At 37.5% G+C, this 21,230-nt stretch overlaps 1 protein-coding gene across 3 annotated transcripts in view; it reads left to right on the forward strand.

The window, feature by feature from the left end:
* Positions 1-21,230, forward strand: part of MOCS1 (molybdenum cofactor synthesis 1) — a 1,733,254-nt gene that overhangs the window by 1,552,373 nt on the left and 159,651 nt on the right. The window contains exon 10 of one of the 3 annotated variants that reach the window (XM_044084832.1): positions 7,244-7,291. The exons of 1 other annotated variant lie outside the window; for it this stretch is intronic. In XM_044084832.1, coding sequence (XP_043940767.1) covers positions 7,244-7,291 — 48 coding nt within the window. Of the gene's footprint in view, positions 1-7,243; positions 7,307-21,230 lie in introns of all 3 variants that reach the window. One more of the 3 variants, XM_044084843.1, reaches the window with a different exon arrangement.

Consider the following 21,230-nt stretch of genomic DNA (forward strand, 5'->3'; position numbering starts at 1 on the left):
ACATTCTCCCAGAAGTTCTTTTGAGAAGAGGCAAGCACATTATGTGGTAGTCAGAGGTATGAGTGAGGCCTAATTATAGAAAAATCAGGATGGTATAGCCCCTGTGTAAAAGGAACTAAAGAATCCTGGCTAGCTTATGTTACACAAGCCTAAGGAAAAACTCGAGCTTTCTCAGTATGCAGTTGGCATTCACAGTAAAATAAGTCCAGCATTATTGATATAAAACCAATCTCCAAGTAGTGTCTTAGACTCTCTAAATAACATCAAAAACATTCAGAAGTAATTTCTTTAATAAAGGCAAAAGGAAACTGTAGTCTTAAAATTGGTTTAATGGCAGATGAGTGCAAAAACTGATGAGACATTTTCCATACCGTTATAAAAGGCAAAACTAGTGACGTAGATTTCCCTCGTCCATGAGAATACCTATACAATGACCCAGACCTATATAGAATAGGAAGAAACTGCAGTCACCAGGAACAGACAATCAGTTGCTCATCACTTACTCCACTGACTACAAAGAACTGGCAGTCGTAATCAGGAACAATTGGTCGATAATAAGTGATAACACCTTAAACAAGATTCTACCAACATTTCCTAGCTTCACCATCAAAAGGAATAGAAACATTCGTGACCTCCTGAAAAGCAATATCTTATCTGAAGAAAATGGATCAGCACAAGGGACTTTTCCTTGTGGTCCCCTGCTTGCAGTTATTGCCACCCCATGAGCAACATAAAAGCAGTTAGATGCCCAAACACACAAAAATATTACCCTAGCAAATTCTACAGTAACTGCAACAGAGAAAAAGTAATTTATAGAGCCCAGTGCAATAAACATAAGGCATTCTATGTTGGTAAAACTATAAATAAGCTTAAAACCAGAACTGTAAGGCATGTTCTAGATTTATGGCAAAATGTCTATGTTGGTAAAACTATAAATAAGCTTAAAACCAGAACTGTAAGGCATGTTATGGATTTATGGCAAAATATCAGCAGCAATGCCCTTGTCAAACATGGACAAGAATCATCTGGGCATAATGGATTTTACTTTCATATTTTGGACAGGATGAACACTACAGAACTTGAAGAACCAGTTAACGACAAGTTAGAAAGAAAGAATTGGAATGGCAACTTAGACTTATAGCATACAAACCCCAGGTCTAAACAACTCCAGTTCTGTCAGCACCATTTTTGATTTTTAGGAACAATTAGCAATTCAGGTTTTTTTTATAAATTTTTATTAGTTTCTTAGTTTTTACTTGCAACTATTTTGTTATTACCAATGCTTAGCAAGTGTTATTTTTAAAAACTTATATTAACAGACAGTGTTTAACCTTATTCTTAAAATCTAGGTTAAATTTCTTGGCAACATATGTTTAAAGCTTTTCACCATGTTTAGAGTTTTTAAGAGTATAAGATGTTTATGGTCCACACAGATTTTACAGGCTTTATATCAACTTTTTTTTTATCCCCAAGGCTGTAAACGTGGGAAGATTTTTTTTAATTTCACTGACCAGCCATTTGTTAATGTAGATGTTTTTCATGTTAATCTGCTATGGAACTTTATTAATGTAATTGTTCCCCCTTCTCCCACTGATTTAATTCTAAAGCATTACCTTCCCATCCATTTCTATTCACAAAGCCCATGTTTGATTATGGGATTCATTAGCTAGACTTACCATATTTTACAGTTTATCTCTACCGTAATTGATTGATCTTTGTTTATTTTTATTTATTTTTATCTTTATGATGTTTTCTAATGAGTGCTAGCCTTTTCCTGGCCATTCCATTATAGCAGTGGCTTAATCACAATGGTCTCATTATATCATTAATTTAAGCTATTTCCCATGTTTACTGTTTTGCATTAGATACAAGGTCATTACATTTTTACTTCGCACAAACCATAGTTAGACTGATCTGACTACAGGGCTTTTGTTACCCATATTTTACTGTGTTTACTCTGTTGTTTCTCTATATTTAAATTGTTGCAAACAGACTGTTCCACTGGGTTATAGAACCCCTTATCCTTAGTTGTGCTACCTTTAAATTTTAAATAAATGTCTTTGTTTACTTTAAACTGTGTCAACCATGGTAACGAGCATCAGTGGACAAGGGGGAGTCTTCAGTTTTTGTGTGTTTCCTAGTTTGATTTGTGCTAGCTGCCTGTAGCCCTGATAGTCAATGAATTTGATCTGGGACCAGTCATCAACCCTGTCCCTTGAACGCTTCTCTTGGCGAATGATGGAATTTATTCCAGGTTCCCAGTCACTCTCCCCCTCCCTTACAGTTGTAAGAGGTTCATAGGCAACTGTTAGTGGGAGAACATATTGAGTTTTGTCCCAGAGCTACTGGTAAAACACTTAGACAATTCTCTTCTTGGGCATGAGGGATACTACAGCTCATTTGTTTTAAAATTCATGACTCCCCTAGGAAACCCGACTTGTTCATTCATCCATTGTTTTAAACCATGGTAGGCCATTCTGTCCCACAAGTCTCACTATGGCTTAACAGTCTGGATTAGGCACCCTTTATGTTTTATCAACTATCACAAAGTTTCCTCCCTGTTTCATAATGAATTTCCCTTGGCTCAAATGAAGATGATCCCTCCTTAGCCCTTATTTTATTTTGGTTAATATTAGGTTTTGTTAGTCCCCACAACCATAACAATTTATGATGAATTAAGACCAGTTAGTTGTCTATTTTTCTTTTATTTTCTCATTTATTGTGGTACCTTTCAATTTCTTGTAGCTCCTCCACTAACAATTTTCTTTAGGTTAGAGACAAGGCAGCCTTGTAACATAAGGTTTAGAAGTCCATATTTATATTTAATCGGCATTTATTTCATATTGCATCCAACAAGTTCTATATTGACTTTTTGTTTTGTTTAATTATAAAGGTAGCTAGGTAGTAAAATAATTATTTGACACCAAACTTTTGTAGAACAGCTCGATTCTGTAGTTTAGTTTTTGGCTCACTTCAGGGCTTTCACTTTATACCTGGTGAGGGAGATTACTGTTGGCTAATTTGAATCTAAAGAACCCAATGCTTTACACTTGTTGAAATCACTCCCACCACACGCCCACACTCCTTGGTATTATGGATTAAGAAATGTTTTGTACTGAACCTGAATGTTTGATACAATTTGCAATTCAGCCCTCATCTGCCATTAAACCAATTTTAAGACATCATTTTCCTTTTGTCTTTATTAAGGAACTTACCTCTAAATGTTTTTGATGTTATTTAGAGATTCTAAGACACTGTTTTGAGACTGATTTTATATTGATAACTATGGACTTATTTTACAGTGAAGACCAATTGCATACTTTGAAAGCTGGAATTTTTCCTTAGGCTTGTGTAACTGAAGCTAGCCAGGATTCTTTAGTCCCTTTTACACAGGGGGCTATACCATCCTTATTTTTCCTCAATTTTATCTGTGACTTAGGTTTCCCATGAGCTGGTATGCTGATGTTTTATGTTAGACTTCAGTCCTGTTTCATCAGGAGCCCCAAAAGTTGTTTAAAGTGTTTTTTTCTTTCTTGAGGCCTGGTTATGTGATAGTACTCAGTGTCTGACTTGTATTTCATTGATGGAACTTTCCAAGGGGAATTTCCTTCCATCCGATGTACAGTGACCTTAAAGATGTATATAAATATGTCACTGCACTCCAAAATCTCACATTTAGGATTTTCTTGTCCAGAACAGCATTCAGTTTTGCCATCACTCACATTCTAGTCCCTATTTTTGAATATTGCATTCAGTTAGAAATTAACTTGGTTCTACTTTCAAGTACTATATATCTGGGAATTGTACTTGCTAGAGTTGGTGCTTAAGAGTTCTCTGGCTAGATAGTCCCTGTTCTGGAGAAAAAATATTTTCTTCCATTTCTAAGCTGTACTTAGACATAGCAGGGGGACGTTTTTCTTCTGCTTATGAATCCACTGTTTAATAAGGTAGTAGAGCCCCTTTTGATAGCAGTGAAACAGTGTAGGTTTGTATGTGTTTACTTTGTATTTAAATAGTCACAAGAGAAATGCAAGGAAGAATATGCTGCCGTAGATAATGTTTCACAAGACATTAATAAAGATTCTGTTTCATTCAGTGTCTTAGGAATGAAGTGGCATACTAAACTGAATCCTATCAAAGAGAGAGGGATGAAGGAAAGCCAAATTGTGTTGCATTGCAGCAAAGAGAGATAAGGCAAGAAGCTGTCAGTGGGCTTTGACCTGTAGTCTCTGGTTTGATTCCCTTAGTCTCCACTTGGGTACTTTGCTACTGTGAACAAGTCACTTCAAGAGACAGTGCTCCAACATCACCCATTAAAAGAGGCAGGTGTGTGTAGTGAGTTGAAAGAAGTAGGCTAATTCTGAAAATAAGCAAGTGAATCTGTAACTCAGTTCTGTAACATCTACTAATGCATAACTACAAATACATAACTGTATTAAAATGTGACTTCTAAAGCTGCTCTAACAGGCTCTGAGTACACTGATGATATGGAGAGGAAGGGCAGGTTCTGGTTTGAGCAGGAATAATAAGGCACTACAGGAGTGCCAGTAAAGCACAAAGAAATACAACTGTTGTTAACATGAATTGTTATAAACAAAGGTATGCATGTTAGAAGGACTAGTTTGAGTCATGAAATTATGATATGGTCTGCAGGCCCTTAGTAAAAAGCAGGCCAGCTGTCTTAAATGTTGAGCTTCTATGTTACAAAACATGGGCTGGGCGTGCATATCTGGCAATTTTTGTTATTGACTGACTCCAGTACAGAGCATCAACAAAGGCACTTACAGTAACCTGACACCTGCACTTAAATAGGGTTAAGAAAGCACTCTGTTCTGTGACATGACAAGCTTCAGGGCTAACAAAAATCTTCTTGTGTTTCAGTAATCAGTAGGCACCAAGCTGCTGATGCTGTCTGGTCAAGTACTTGTCAACAAAAGAGACTAACATATCATTTCAGATGCCCAGCTAGTTGAAGATTTAAATTTTCTGAAGAAAATTAACATAAAATGAACAGATTCTGTTATTAGGTGAAAATGCAGCAAATTTAGGCAATGTGACAAAAATGACAGCTTTAATTGTGCTAAAACTGAGGTATTATGCATCAAACTGTCTATGAAACACGAAACTAATGTCATTTAACATACTTACCATGCTTTCAGAAACCAATGAAGACTGGAAGAGGAGTAGATCCTCGACATAAATAAAGATCAAATCGCTGCCATTCCATGTCAGAATATTAGTAAATAGTAAACCAAAGCAAAAATCATGTACAATGTCTGAACTTGTCTTTCCACATACAGAAAATCCAGAAAGCACGCAAAGGAAGGACACAACTGCTCAAAGAAGAGCAGTTTGCTTGAAAGTTGTGTCCTAGAGTTTATGAAGTAGCCCCATGTGCCCCCTACAACATGCAGAACAACCATTTTGTCCATGCAGATGGAAATAAAATTCTCAAAGCCCATGTATGCAGCCCGTACCAAATGATAAGAGTTGCTGGCAAAACTAACAGCAGTCATTTAAGACATTTTTCAGAAATTTAGAGTTCAAGTCATTTAAAGGAAGACTCCCAGCAGGTGTAGTTGGTGAAGACGTTTCATAGTAATAGAGACAGTGAAACAGAGAACTATTTTCTTATTAAAATTTGTGTCTTCATATGACCACTGTTGTATAGCTTTGGGTTGAGGGTGGTGGCTATAAATTATCAGTTATTGTTAACAAATCGCACATATACAGAAGAATTGTTTGTACAATTTCAGCTACCTAGGGAGGATCTAAAATTAGATCCTATGCATCTAAGTGAAACAAGTTGCCTTCTGCAAATATGGAGTTTTAGATGGCCCGCTAATTCTAATTTTGGTAAGCTGATCTCCTTTGAGCTGTTCAAGGCCTCTTACCAAGCATCAGTACTCATCATAACCCTGCTGAAGTCAGACTGTTGCTCATTTTGACCTTCCTTGAATCTTTCTGAGGGGAATCTTGTATTTCAAATTACGTGTTAATACTCCATTCTCATTATGAAATCTTTCTTGTAGTTTTTAGAAACTGAAGCATCACTTTGAAACCAGCTGCATATCAAATTGTTGTCAGTTGGTGATAATTCATTTCACTGAATTTTTAATCCTGATTTACTTCTTTTATTATATTATTTTCCAAAATAAGCAAGTCCAGATAAACATTTGCTATACTACTGGCATAATTCCAAGAAGTTCAATAATTAATCCAAACATTATGTTTCTTCATTGTTTGTCATGAGGCTGGTATCAGCAGACAAAACAGACACTTCCCCTGATGAAGGGAAGTATATGAAATTGTAAAATATATGTGCTGTTTATGAAACTTGCAGTCCCGTTAAAACCTTAATGAAAGCACCTAGGTGCCACCTCTGATAAAAAGTCACATTTAATCACTAATACCATTTTAGTGAGGAATTTTGCCTTAAGGTTTTAGAAGACCATATTTTTTGTTATTCTCTTTCCTATATAAGTAAAGTGTAATACAGGGTAGTTATATAAGTTTAATGAAGAATATTTTGTTTTTTTTCTTTCACTGGCATATAGGCTGCTATTGGATGAACATTAGTCTATAAGTATATGACATCTGACCCAGTTTACTACTTGAGGCTTATTTATTTATTTAATTTTAAATGATTTTTGAGAGGACCCTTTAAAAAACAGATTTTTCTAAGAATGTACTATAATGATAAGTAGTTGAGGTTCAACATATGGGTACAGTGTACAATCTCCCATTACTCCAAACACTGTCATCCCGTAGCTTTTCAGTGAGATCCCTGACTTTGGGCTGTTGGTTAAAAAATACTTAGTTTGAACTATGACTAGAGCTGGCCTGTGTGCTGTTGTTGACATCAGTAGGGAGTGTTGGTGAAGTGAAGCCCTCATAAGACAGATGTGATTGTTAAATTTAGCCACCTAGCAGCATGACTATCTATTTTAGTTCCTAGCTAAAGTTCACTTAATGATCTTTTGTTACACTGCTACTATTTTCCACCTGTACAGAATGAATACACATGGAGTTTTATCCCAGATATTCCTCATGGTTTATATGTACATAACTTTCTTGTTAAAAATGAATTCACAGCATTTAAAATAGCTCAAATGTTTTTAAACTATGTATTATAATAGTAACTGCTATGCTGAAAAATAGTTAGATTTTTCAAAGAGAATGATGTCCTTGTGTATCTTAACTGTTATGTTAGCTTTCACTGGATTCTTTTTCGTATTTTTAGGTATGTTCAGTCTCTCTCAGATGAAGAATCGGCCTATGATCCTGATTGGTGGGTGAAGTAGCAGTACGTAATGTTATTTTAAATTTATTTCGACCATTTTTTTTAAAAAAAAAATGGTCTTTGAAATGTCCCCTTTTGTCTAAGTATTTTGCCACAAAGTGAGAAGTTTGTTTATACAAGATATTTTATAACAGGAATGTTTTATTTCTTGAAATCAGTACTTGCTTTTTTATTAGTTGATTTTGTTATTTTTAACTTATGGTATCTTTAAACACTTTAAACATGATTACACCACAAGCTTCTTCCTTTTAGTTTATGGCTGCCAGCAATGGGGAGAGGTGTATTCTTCTCAGTACAGATCAAAATGATTCCCGTGTTACTTGTTGGCATGCCCTTTTTCTTTTTAATTCACAAGCTTGGAGCTGCAAAAAGCAAAACCGTACCTGTATATAGAAGCATGCATCATACAATGCTGTTTTGCACCATATGTACTATGAACAGCAAAATGCATTTCTTCTTTTGATTACAGTACTATCAGTGGTGCAACACGTAGCACACTCACCTTTGGTGCAAAAGGCTGTGGGTTCTATTCTCACGATAGGAAGATAAATTACTGAGCAATGGCGGATTTAGGCTTGGGCGCAGGGGCGCGTGCCACCCCCTTTTTAAAGCTGCTGTGCGAGTTTAAAAAAAAAAAAGAAATGCACTGCGCTGTGCTTTTGTTAAAATTGGAAAATCTACTACCAAAGTCATACATTGCTGTTTCAAGCCGTTTCAACTATTTTTTTTATGTGAAAGATGCATCTGAGATGCATTTGGAAATTGCAGTCAGGTGATCTGTAGGACGATCCTTAATTGCTCCTCCAATTCCATCTCCGCTATAGTTGAGTGAAAGTGCGTCTGGTCACAGCAAGGATTCAGTAGATGGTGAAACAGATGTTTTTAGACTAGCGCCAAACTGCAGCGTTGATCAAAATCCAGTTCAAGTATACAAGGAGAACTGCTGTAGTGAGTGCAGACTAGTGTTCAGAAACTCTGAGGTAACTGTTTTTCCCTTAGAGAGAGAGTGTCAAACTTGGGTGTCTCTGAAAAACATTTTTTTAAAATCCCAATAGATAGCATACTTCATAAGCATGACACCTAGTTTTTATTTCCTGATTTTTTTCCCTTCTTCTAGCCATATTTTAGTAGTTTTTTCTTCAGAGCATCCTGTGCTTACTGTACTTCAGTAACCCCTCCCATGCTGTGATGTCACCATTTTCTCATCCTGCCTCCTTATCTTCTAATTATTTATGCCCTTTAGTGACAGTCCCAGAATTGTTTTTATTCACCTGGGAAAACAAGCACTGATTGATGTTTGTTCAGTTGTGCCTTGTTAGTGCAGATATTTAATAAAGCTGAGCATCCTGAACTGTGCAATGTTTTTTAATCTTACAGGGAATGACCTTTGTTAGAAAAGTATTATATGTAATTTGCCTTTTTTGTAGACTGTATGCACCAACTCTTACTCAACAAATTCTCAAATAAATACATATTAAATAAAAATGCTTACTTATAATTCAAAGCAAAGTACTGCTGGCTTTTTTATCATTAAAATCAGCGTTTGCTTCTCGCGGTTATTGAACGTCTCTCACGGTTACTATAATTAGCTAAAACATTATCGTTTATGCATTCAGATGCAGTGGAACATTTCTAAGCAGGACTGTGGCCACATTTGCTGTTCTGTTGGAACTTACTGGTGATATCTATTTTATAACAAACTTAAATGGAAAGGATAGCATCTGGTTCTCCTGCATCCCTGACTTTAAGCTGTCATGCTGTCATTTCAAGAAAATGCAAAGCAAATGCTTTTTTTCAGGGTGCTGAATTGCATGGGTTGCCACATCTCACAGTTAAATCATTGTATTCATTCTTCCCACATTAACTACATCTTTAGATAATGAATGTCCTTTTTTTAGGTATAAGGCTAATGTCATTATAGAAGTGAAAAGGAGCCCATGCTGTTTCTTAGGAACTGCAACAGAGAACCGCCTTATCATTCTCTCATTCCAATGAAGCCTAATCTAGGGGGTTGAGTACTGTGTGTCTGCCTCTGGATGAACATATTTATATACATGTGTGTATATATATATATATATATATATATATGTATATGTATATATATATATATATATATATATATATATATATATATATAATTCAGAAGCCTGAAACATCATAAGCCTGAAAATCAAAATCCTGAAACCAAAAGCCTGAAAATTCAGAATCCTGAAAACTCAAAATCCTGAAAGCCCAAAATCCTGAAACTCAAAATCCTGAAAACACAAAATAGACATACTGATGTCATTGTGGCTTTGCTATTGGTTTTATGTTAAGCATGTATGCAATAGTGACAAATATTGGGGTTAGAGGTTTAAGTGAGTTAGGTTAGGGTCAGGGTCAGTTGGTAGATATTAGTGTCTTTATAGTGACATATTAGCATTATTTGTGTTTTCAGGATTTTGAGTTTCAGGATTTTGGGCTTGGATTTTGATTTTCAGGCTTATGATGTTTCAGGCTTCTGAATGGGAACCATATATATACATACACACACACACACACACACATATATATATATATATATATATATATATATATAAACATACATATGTCTGTGTATGGGGTGGCAGAGGTGAGAGTAAGTGATGGCCTGAGAAAGTACCATGCAGCAAAATAGTGTTGAAAGTTTGCCAGTTATGGACAGTACAACAACTTGCAGATGACATATTAATTGCTCCACACTAATATACTAGTAAACAATTAAAAAAATCATTGCAAAGTGCATTCAACCGCAGTCTTGAATGTTACATTGGTACTGTTATCTGAGTTATGTAATACCTAATAATGAAATCCTGTGATCAAACATCAACCAATGGAATGTTATAATTTATTTTACATGCCTGCATTAATCATTTAGTATCCTTTTCTCAACATGGACTTTATTCTTATTATAGTTTCATAGGTAGGTACTGGGCTATCTGCCCGAAGGCATATATTAGCCCAGCCACATTGTGCGGTATTCACCGCCCCTTTGGTTAGTTCCCTAGGCCCTTGATCTAGCAGTTAGTACCCCTGACCCCTATCTAGTAGAGCTGTTGGTATGATCCCTGGTGTGAACTTTCTGTTACCCATCCACTCGTCAAGGTTCCTGTTGAAGAGTGATAGTGAGGGGCTCTGTCTTATGTAGATTGGGACCTTGTTCCATAGCAAGGGAAGTATTTGTGAAGGGAATCTATCCCTCCAGAATGTTCTGTTCATTGTTGTGCTGAGGTTTATATCCCTAGAGCGTGTAGCTCGAGTATATTTGGTTTTGCTAAGATGGAGCATGTTCAACAGTTCTGGGTTGGACATGGCTCTGTATGTTAGACAGAGATCGCCTCTGAGAAGGCAGTATGCAACTGAGAAAAGCCTTAGTTTTTTCAATCGTGCTGCATAGGGCAACTGTTTGAGGCCAGTAATCCTCTTAGTGAGGTAACTCTGTGGTCTCTCCAGCTGCTGGAGATGCCTGGCCAGGTACATTCCAGTTGGTGCATTGTACTCAATAATGGGTCTGATGAGGAAAGAGTAGAGGGGCACCTCTACATCGTTAGATCTTGATGCAAACCCTTTCGTGATCAGATGGGTCACATAGAAGGATTTTCTAACCACCTTGGCAACATGGTTATCGAAGGAAAGCTGACTATCTACTTGGGTCCCCAGATCCCTTATTACTTCTTTAGATTTCAGGGGGTTACCTCCTATGTGGTAGTTCGTGGGTACTCTGTTTTTTTCCAAAGGGGATTACTACGCATTTTTTAGCATTTAGCTTGAGACCATGGCTTTGATACCATGCATCAGTCTCATTAAGGCCCTTCTGGAGGATATCCATGTCAGCCGGAGACTCTATTATAGCACCCAGTTTGCAGTCGTCCACAAACTTGTCAGCCACAGCCCTTCAGTGCTATGTCAAACAGAAGGGGCCCCAGGACAGAGCCCTGAGGCACACCGCTCGTTACTGGTTTGGATTTGGACATAGATCTCATTACTCTTACTTTGTGGGATCTGTCTGAGAGCCAGTTTGCGATCCATCTTGTGACGTAAGGGTTTATGCCCAGGTTGGTGAGTTTATCAATAATACCTGAATGGGGAATGGTGTCAAATGCTTTAGCAAGGTCAAGGTAAGCCGTGTGTACCTCCTTTCCCTTATCTATAGCCTGAGTAACTGTCTCAAAGAAGTCCACCAGGTTTAGGAGGCATGATCTGCTCTTGACAAAGCCGAACTGTGTGGGGTCAAGGGCTTGGAGGTTCCCAATCTCTCCATTTATGAGTTCCACAATGATTCGCTCCATTGCCTTACAGATCAGACTGGTCAGGCTTATTGGTCGGTAGTTCCTAGGGTCAGTTGTGGGCCCACCCTTGTGCTATCCTGTGGTATGTGATAGTGACAAGTTGTATTCAATTCTATTTTATTTCATGTTTGCTTTTGGTGCATTGCTTAGAAGTAGTAGCAGTTATTACTACTATTGGAACCTTTGCTTGAGAGGTGTAGGGTAACTATATCACCATTAGCTTGTGTAACAGACAGCATGGTCTAGCGATACTGCCAAGTAAATAAATGTGTGTGAGCTGTGTCTAGGTTATCTGACACCTTGGATAGTTCCCCACACCTGCCTCAACCTAAAGTTGACAGACCAGAAAAAGTAAAATTAAACTTCATTGTCATTATAACTGTAGCAAGTCCCTTGCTAGAGTCATACAAAAAGTGTATTGCTGCAGTTAATGCAGCATCAAAATTAATTTAAAAAGCCCCAGTATCACCTGGCTTTGTAGTCACATCCAATTGGCAGTAACCTGACCTTTGACCAACACATGTCTACTGTGGTGGGAAAATTACCTATGTTGCACAACTTGTAATGGCATGGCATCTAGGTCCAAGGAAGTCATTTTTCTGCTGTACTGTGCTCTCATTACACCAGTCATTGAGTACAATGCACCCTTCAGCATGTACATGACCAGGCATTTGCAACAGCCTGAGAGACCACAGACAGTAAACAACTGCTATGCAGACAGTCTCAAAGCCCTGTGTGACAAAGTGCATAATAGTACCCTTTGGAAAGACGGTCACCTCCTGGAAATTACCACATTGATAATACTCCCCTAAAAGTAGACTAGTGGTCAGGGATCTGGGAATGCATGCTGACAGTAACCTGACCTTTGACCACTATGTGTCTTCTGTGGTGAGAAAAATCACTCTGTGTTGTACAGCTTTTAAGTAAGGGCATGACATCCTGTACTGTGCTGTCATCAAACCCATCACTGAGTACAACGCATCCTTCAGCATGTACCCAACCTGGCCCTTGCAACAGCCTGAGAGACCACAGAGAGTAAATAAGTCCTATGCAGACTATCTCAAAGCCCTATCCATTTACTCGGACTTCTACAGACTGCTGTATGGCAGTCTGTACCTAGCCAACAAGGCATGTTTGACATGTACTTCTCAGAGGTCCAGGCAAAGGCAAAAGGCCTGTGGCTGACCAAGTTTGCGGATGACTGTAAGTTGGGTGCTGTCATTGACAACCCAAATGATGTTAACATACTTCAAGAGGGTCTCACAGCAACATATGACTGGTGCCAAAGTCATGGCTTTAAGTTAAATGTAAAAAAATGTATTATCATACCATTCTGCAAAAACATGGTCCCTAATGATTACCACATTAGTGGCAGCCCCCTAATCACACAACCTGTGGTGAGAGACCTGAGTACACAAGTTGTCAACAATCTCACATTTGACCGTCGTGTAGCGGCAGTGGTCAGAAAAGCCTTTTACTTGGTTCATCTCATAAGTAAAGGGATTGCATCCAGAAAAAAGGAGGTCATTACCTCTCTGTACTCCTCCCTCATTAGGCCAATAACATCTGCAGCAACTGGAAAGCCCACAAAAATACATCACAAAGAAAATCCATGGCCTGCAACACCTGTCCTATGTGGACAGGTTGAAATCACTGTCACTCTACTCTGTATTGTACAGATTGCTCAGAGGTGACCTGGTCTCATCTACAAGGCAATCTCGGACCCTGCTGTACCAGAGATGCCTATCAGTAAGTCTAACTCCTCACTTAGTACCCAATTGAAAGGCTTAAATCTAATATGTGACATTAACGAAACCCGCTGGAGAGACAGGTTTGTCTCCCAGAGGCTGCCCCGTCTCTGAAATAGACTCCCCATACAAGTCAAACAAAGTATGCCGCTGACCCTCTTCAAGCGCAACCTTGATGAGTGGATGGGCAATCACAAATTTGTCCCAGGGGTTCCATCTGTGTCCCTCATTGACAGGGGCAACAGGTGCTGATTGTGGTTTCTTTTCTGGGGATAAACTCTTGGCTAGGCTTGTAAGGGTCCCAGATCAATTAGCCTAGTAATCTCCTTTGATCATTTACTGATAGATCTGTTGCACATCTGCAAAACAAGTAGCATCCAAAAGTGCTGTGCAAGTAAACCTACCTTAACAGTAGATGTTTTAATAGATCACTGCTGCAGTAGCCTAAGCTATATGGGTTATATCCTGTATAGGATGTAACAGCCAGCAGGATGGAAAGTAGAAAGGTGGGGATAGGGTTGTTGATAGAGGGTAGAAAGGAGCAATGCAGGTAGAAAGAGTATTGATGACCTTTTGGGCCAGTGTTTTTGTTGTAGATGGGTTAAATCCATTTCAGAGGTAAAGGATAGTAGGGACGTTACGAAGGACAGATGCAGATAATTGTAATGTTGTAACATAGCTGTTGGACATGCTTCACCTAAAAAAATCCCAATCCCTCCAAGCTACACGCTCTAGGGACCTAAACATTGTCACCACAATAAACAGGACACACTGGAGGGATAGATTCCTGTCCCAGAGACCTCCTATACCCTGGAACAAGCTACCCATCTATGTCAAGCAAAATTCTTCATTAGCACTATTCAAGAAAAATCTTGATGAGTGGATGGGAAATAGGAAATACACCCCGGGGATCACTTCTGTCTCTCTGCTGGACAGTGGCACAGGAAAATAACTTTCTTGGGTGGCGTAAGCTATGGTACCTTGCTGGCTAGGCTTACGTAGGCCCTTGGGCCGACAGCTTAGTACCTACCTATGAACCTATATGAAATTAAAGGTGTGGGAAGCAGAAAACCTTTGGAATCATGGACCTAATATAGTACTGAGATAGTGCAAAGGTGGGAGGAATAATAAGCTAGTGGTCTTGCCAGGACAGGTCTTTGGTCAACTGACGCCCTAGGAAAAACGTCTCCACAGTGCCCCCACCAGCATCACCCTGTGCCCCCATCCTGGTCTACCTACACCATCCAGATTACTGGAAAAGCTCCCCTGCTAGAGCGGTGCCCTAGGCAGCTGCCTAGTTGGCCTATGCCTAAGGCCAACTGTGGGTCTTGTCTTGTAAGAGATGGAGGCAGAATGTAGAGCAAGTGGTGAAGCATGAGCTGTGTAAGTAGGTGTCACTGAGTAAAGGATGGGGAAATCTGAATGATATGGGGCTAATGGATAAAATAATGATGAAGAGGACAGACATCCAAGATGGCTGCACACCGATGAACAGACTGAGTTCATTTCTCCCTGTGTAAAAACAGAAACTGTGAAAAAAGGGACATTGTAACTGTCAGTATGAGTAAACATCAGTTCGCTGTTAGTAATTACTCTTGGATGCTAGCAAAGAGGATTTTTGGAGCACCTGAGAGAAAATCAACTGCAAAGAGAGAGAAGAAAATTCTGGCTGGGAAGAATCCCACAGACATTCAGCAAAAAGCAGTTAAATTCAGCTTTTGTACAGGAAATGACTTCTAGAAATTTAGAGGAAAAAATAAATCGTGTACTCAAATGTGTTAAAATAAGTGAAGCATCGAAGAAATATCTAAACTGAAATAATAAAAGATTGGAAAAGTAGAAGTTGCTTTAACTAGCTATTCAGCTGAACTAATGAAACTACAAAAATCAGAGGTTGAAATGAAGCAAAGCGTGGCTGAGGATGAGGCCCTTTTTATAATTTTCTGCAGATTACAATCTACACACACACACACACACACACACACACACACACACACACGTCACATTGTATCACATTAACTAAACATTGACTCAAATAATAATGAAAAAAAATAGCCACATATTCTAGTCATACCCTTGGCATAATATAAGGGGTGTTTGACTAAATTAGTTTGCATGTGAATTATTCTAAGCTTGCTTTAATCGCTCGTTGAGTTAACAGTTCTTGGTCTTGGACAAAAGAGGTGAATAATATCTGAGGTGAAAATAGCCATACTCATTTTGAGACGCTAAATATACTGTTGACTGACTTAATTTTTAAAGTTTAAGATTTTAATCTGAAGTTTAAAATTATTTATTCATCAGTGTATTTGAATTTGTTAACCAGAATGCAATGTACTAATCACAAAGTAGTGATTTTTAGGCCTTAGCAGGGTGGAATGTTGTGAAAAAATACTTTGATATTTTTTTTGACTGGTTAGGGAGTGGGTTAGGTATGTTCTTCTATGAGGTGAGGTATGTTTCTTAACTTCTATGGACTTTAGCTTAGTTGACAATTCAGACACAGTGGAAAAGACAATTTATCAAAATCTTTATAATTTTTTAAGAATGCTTAGTTTTGCTGGCAACTGACAAATGATAGTTTATTTATCATTTAGGCTTAGTAGGTTTCATAAAATGAGAATTTCAAAACTTCTGAACTTGATTCCAGTCGAGGCAAGTGTTATAAGATACTGTCTGTGTTTGCGTGGGCAGTGGACACATTTTTTGTAGAGGGTATCTAAAAATTCAATCAGCTTATTTGAGGAAGGCAGCTGCTAGCCATGCTTATTAAACATAGCTGCTGGACATTACAGGTAAGTGTATATTTTTATGTTTCAGAGATTCTTATTCAAGCTTTGAATTAATAATGTTGGATGTAATTGACATAGTAAGTAAGCAGGAATGATGTATTTGTTGCACATTTTGTTAACATGTTATATTTCTGAGGTTATGCTTTGTACTCAGTTTTATTTTTACAGTTTGCCAGTTTTTACTGCACTTAGTGTGGGCAATTTTGATTTCAGGTGTATATTTTGGCTATGTTAGGGAGGGTAGTTTCTTTCTAATAAGTTGGATTTGTCTTAAGCTTTGTGCTTATTTGATAGCCAGTCATTCTCACTTTTCATGAAGCTTGGACAAGCATTTTCTCATTTACATTTGTGTTTGTCCTGTGTTATATATATGTCTGTGTATGTATAAATAAGTGTGTATTTGTGTGTGTTAATGTTGCCACCAGAATTTCTTTTGTTGAATTGTAGTTTATTGTGGTGATGTTTATCATATTAAACTGTTTAATGTATATTATCAAATTTTAAAGAACAAGTGTCAAAAATCCAAAGTTTAGGAAATACTGCTTTTTTGTAGCAGTGCATAGTCCTTTTACAAAAAATACATATGTTTTACATTTCTTCTTTAATTTCAAGGCAGTTGAGTCTTGTGATGATTTATGCCTTGCCAGTACCCACCCTTTTTCTAAGAAGATTACACTAGTCAAGCCCAGGGTGAATTTATGGGTGCTCATTCAATCACCTAGGACTTGTTTCAAGAATGATAGTATATCACACTGTTTAACTGGCAGGGGGCTTTCTCAGAGGTGGTGGAAGTGATGTGTAATGATTGTGTTTCTCCATCACGTTTTATTTATTTACCTGTTGGTGAAGATTTAGGTACCTTCTTCTGTCATTTGTGGAACTAGTAATTTTGTGGAGATGCAAAAGGTCTAGGACAACTGTATCTGTCAAACCACAGAGAGAAGGCATTGATCTTCCCTCAAGAGTCTAATAAAGGGTCAGTGCTTCCAGTCTCTCTCAGGAGCTCGGGGTCATCATGGCAGTGATTTTAGGAACTTATAGGTTTCTCTGTAGTTGTTTATGTCTGGTGAGGTATATCCTGAAAAGGGCATTGTACTTAATTGGCCTAATAAATGCTGAATGTAAAATGACACTGTCTCTTTAGATCTGAATGATATTCTCCTGGCCATTAGCTGCACTAACTAGAATGATTTATGACAACTGTATTTCACCTGGTGATTGAATGAAAGTGAATTTTCAATCCAAGATTCAAGGCCCCTAACAACATTTTCATTTTGAAGAGGGGTATTGTCAATGCTGTAGGCTGACAAAAAGGGTTGTCTACTAAATCAGACAGTAGTGCACTTTTCTGCATTTAATCTGAGTCTGTTTTCAGTGCAGTAGTTAGTAAAAGGTAGGAGAATCGGGGGTGGGGGTGGAAATGACAGTAACTCACCAGTTGCAGTCATCTGCAAACTTAGTTAGCCAGAGATGCTTGTTTACAGCCTGCAGATGAAAAAAGGAAGTGCCAAAAAAGGTTCAAAATAATGAGCTCTCAGGTTAGGGCTTATTGCTTTCATGCTTCCTGATAAGACAATTGCCACTGGCACTTTGAGGGCTCTGTGTTTTAGCCAGTCTCATCCCCCTTTTTCCCCCAGTTTCTACATGGACTCGGTGTCGTGTTAACCAACACCATCTCTCTCCGTTCATTACCACACTCCTGCCTTCTTCAGCACTCATGCCTGACTGTCACAGATTTTCTCTGACACAATCCAAGCACCTCTTTGCTTGATGCCCTCATTTCCTGTTACCTTCTTTATGTCTGTCCCAAATCTTGTTCACCAGATTGTCTTCTGCTTTTCTGCATGTTTCTGAACCACTGTACTGTGTTCTCTTTGATCTTTCCTGCAGTTGGAGCTACTTTGGCTTCTGCTCTTATGTTCTCATTTCTTCGTCTTTATCATTTCTGCTGTGACCTCATCTGAGCCTGCTGCTTTCCCTGACTTCATTTTCCTTAGTGCTAGTCTTACTTCTTCAAGGGTGGGCTCCTCTTCTCTCATTGCAAGCTGTGTCTAGGGCAGTACAGCTTCTGTGGGTTTTTATTTATTCAGAAGGTTCTGAAAGTACTCCTTCCATCTTCCTTTGATGGCCTGTCGACTGGTGAGCAGGTTGTTACTGGCATCCCTTATGAAAGGTGTCTGACTTTATCTTTCTGACTTTGTTTTGCAACCTAATATAGTTTTGTTGTGCTACCTACTGAGTCACTTTCCAGACGCTAGTAGAGTGCTTCCGATGCCTTGTTCTTTACTACTGCAACTCCTTTCTTAGCTTCTTTGCTAGCCAACAGTATTCCTTCCTAACCTGGTCCATTTTTTCTGTCTCCCACTTTTTTCTGAACTCCTTTCTTTTGATGACTTTCTGGACTTCTGCATTCCACCATCAGCTTTCTTTATGAAAAGAGAAAGCCCTCTACCTTAGAATTACTATGCCTATATGATTCATTTTTGATACCTTTGTGCACCTTGTTTCTGATAGTTATAGTGAAGTAGGAGGAGTTATGATGTTAGGTATACGAATTTTGCTGTCCAGATTTTTGGTTGTATGTATCTGCTTTCCAAGAACCTTTGTCTGTATTGTTAATGTCTGCAGGTTGAGAGGTATGATGATCTCAGTTTATTTAGGTATACTTCATGAATTGCTGGTGACATGAAAGGCGATTGGTAATGGGTTAGTATGTTGTACATTATCTTATTTACATTAACAGTACATGGAGTATCTGTAGGATATTATTTCCGCTGTATAAGACTAGATATGATGGAGTTCTGGAGGAATATATATAACTTTCCAACAGCCTTGGGGGGACTTTCAAAGTAGAGGATTAGCTTGAGTAGTAGGCATTGAGATGAGGAAGGAAGGGTGCGTTCTCAGCACATAGGATATCATCATATGAATCCTAGCTAATATGTAAATGTGACACAGTCACTTTAAATCACTTTTATTCCCTGTCAAATGATGTGAAAAGTCTGAATGTGAAAGAAAAGTGATATTGATATTGGCACGCAATATTTTAATAGCCAATAACAAGTAAGAATAATCCACAACATGCACACTTCCCAGCTACACAGCGATACCACCTAATCTGCACTGGGGATTCTGCCTATAGTGGCTAACTTCTGAGTAAATTCCTCAGCTCTGTGAACATTTGCAGTTACTTCAGTGTCTGACTCTGAGTGTAGAACAGCTGAAACACATTCTATCCACAATTACCCCAGCTGTTTACTACATTTGTTTACTGTACCACAATCATGTTTAGGTATCAGAAGATACCGTTTAGTGTTAACTATCAGCATGAACATTGCATTAGAGGTCATGCATACACATTTACAGTATCTATTTATCAGCTGAATTTATATTGCTGTCTTTTCACATATAATTCAGAGCATCTTAAGGTGATTTTTACACACCTCCAATCAGCAGTGTTCTGCTTTCTAACTCCAACCCCTGTAGTTGCCTTACTAGACTGCGCCCCCCCCCCCCTTCCTATATTCCTGGATCCGTCACTGGAGTGTGCCATCCTTCGGATGAGAAGCTAAACCAAAGTCTCGCTTGAGTTGGTGGAAGCTCAGATGGATGTAAAAGATCACACAGCATCTGTCGTAAAGAGTAGAGGTCCTTTATTTATATATAAAAATAACTCTTATTTACAAAATATTTACATATTTACGAATATTTACATATGTAGAAGCACATATTCATAATTTCCTGTACCATCATGCTAAATTTTCATCCTTATTAGACCCTCACTCCTTTTTCCAAAACCACCATCTGGTTTTACTTAGTATTGTTGCTAAAATCCATTTACCATTAAACATAATTTCATTTATTCTTTCATTCTATTCAACTGATACACACAAAACAATTTTTATCAGTTCTTTTAACATATTCATGTTGATTTTATCCACTTCTTTTATATCTTCAAAAAATCTTCTTTACATAGTTTTCAACATCAATTTTTCACTATTTTACATTTCAAAAACAGATGTTTCATAATTTCTTCTTTTAGACAATGTAAACATATTGTATCAGTTTTCTTTTTATATGGCATATTTCCTTTTACTGGCAGTTTATTACCAGTCTCCACAAAAAATCTTGACATTCTACTCTCTGATTACACAATTTGCTTCTTATTTTTATAGCTTTAATTTTTTTATTTGTTAGATTTTCCAATAGTTTTACCTAGTAATGTTTTATCAATACATTACTATACTGTACTTTTCTGTCTTTTTCCATATCATCAGTTTTTTCAGCAAAAATATGTTTTCTTGGTAACATTTTATTTATTCATTTGTGCACTGTTTTACTCTTTTTTTTTACCATACCCCAAAATTTATCATAATTTATACAGTTTTACTACTAATCTGTCATCTTTTTCATTTATCCACTTTAACACTTTCTACAAATTTAATGAAGTAATGTATACCACTGGTTAATTAATCATAAAACTCCTTCTTTATTTACATACAAACTCCTCTTTTTACTGGGTTTAATCTAGAACCCCATATAAATGAAAAATGATCTGCAATAATTCCTTTTCAAATACTGTTGGCAACATAAATACACTTGCTAAGTATGCTATTTTTCCTATCAATACTGAATTTATCAAATAAGCCTTTTTTCTCAATGATAATTTATATGTTCTCCAGAAAAGATGTTTTTTGCTTTATTTCTTCTATTGTTTTCCCCCATTGAATTCTGCTTACATCTTTATTCCCAAATTTTATTCCTAACACAGAAATTTCATTCATTGTAAAATATATACCCTGATCTTTACTATATCACTGAATCTTTATTTAAAGCCATCCCTATAATTTCTAAACACTCATTTGTGCAAATCATTGTTTCTTTTATCCATATTTTGTTTTTTGCAATTACTATAATGTCATCTGCATAAGTTAACATAACTGGAATTCTTAATTCTTCAGGTGTTATATACCCCACCTCCTTTGATTTGTATTTATTTCACATGCTATCCCATTTAAACTAATGCAGAGTATACAACTCATTGGACACAAATCTTCATATGTACCTCTTGGCGTAACCA

This window comes from Protopterus annectens, chromosome 1.part1 (assembly GCF_019279795.1).
Source record: "Protopterus annectens isolate FY-2018-M chromosome 1.part1, PAN1.0, whole genome shotgun sequence".
In the NCBI taxonomy this organism is placed as follows: Eukaryota; Metazoa; Chordata; order Ceratodontiformes; family Protopteridae; genus Protopterus; species Protopterus annectens.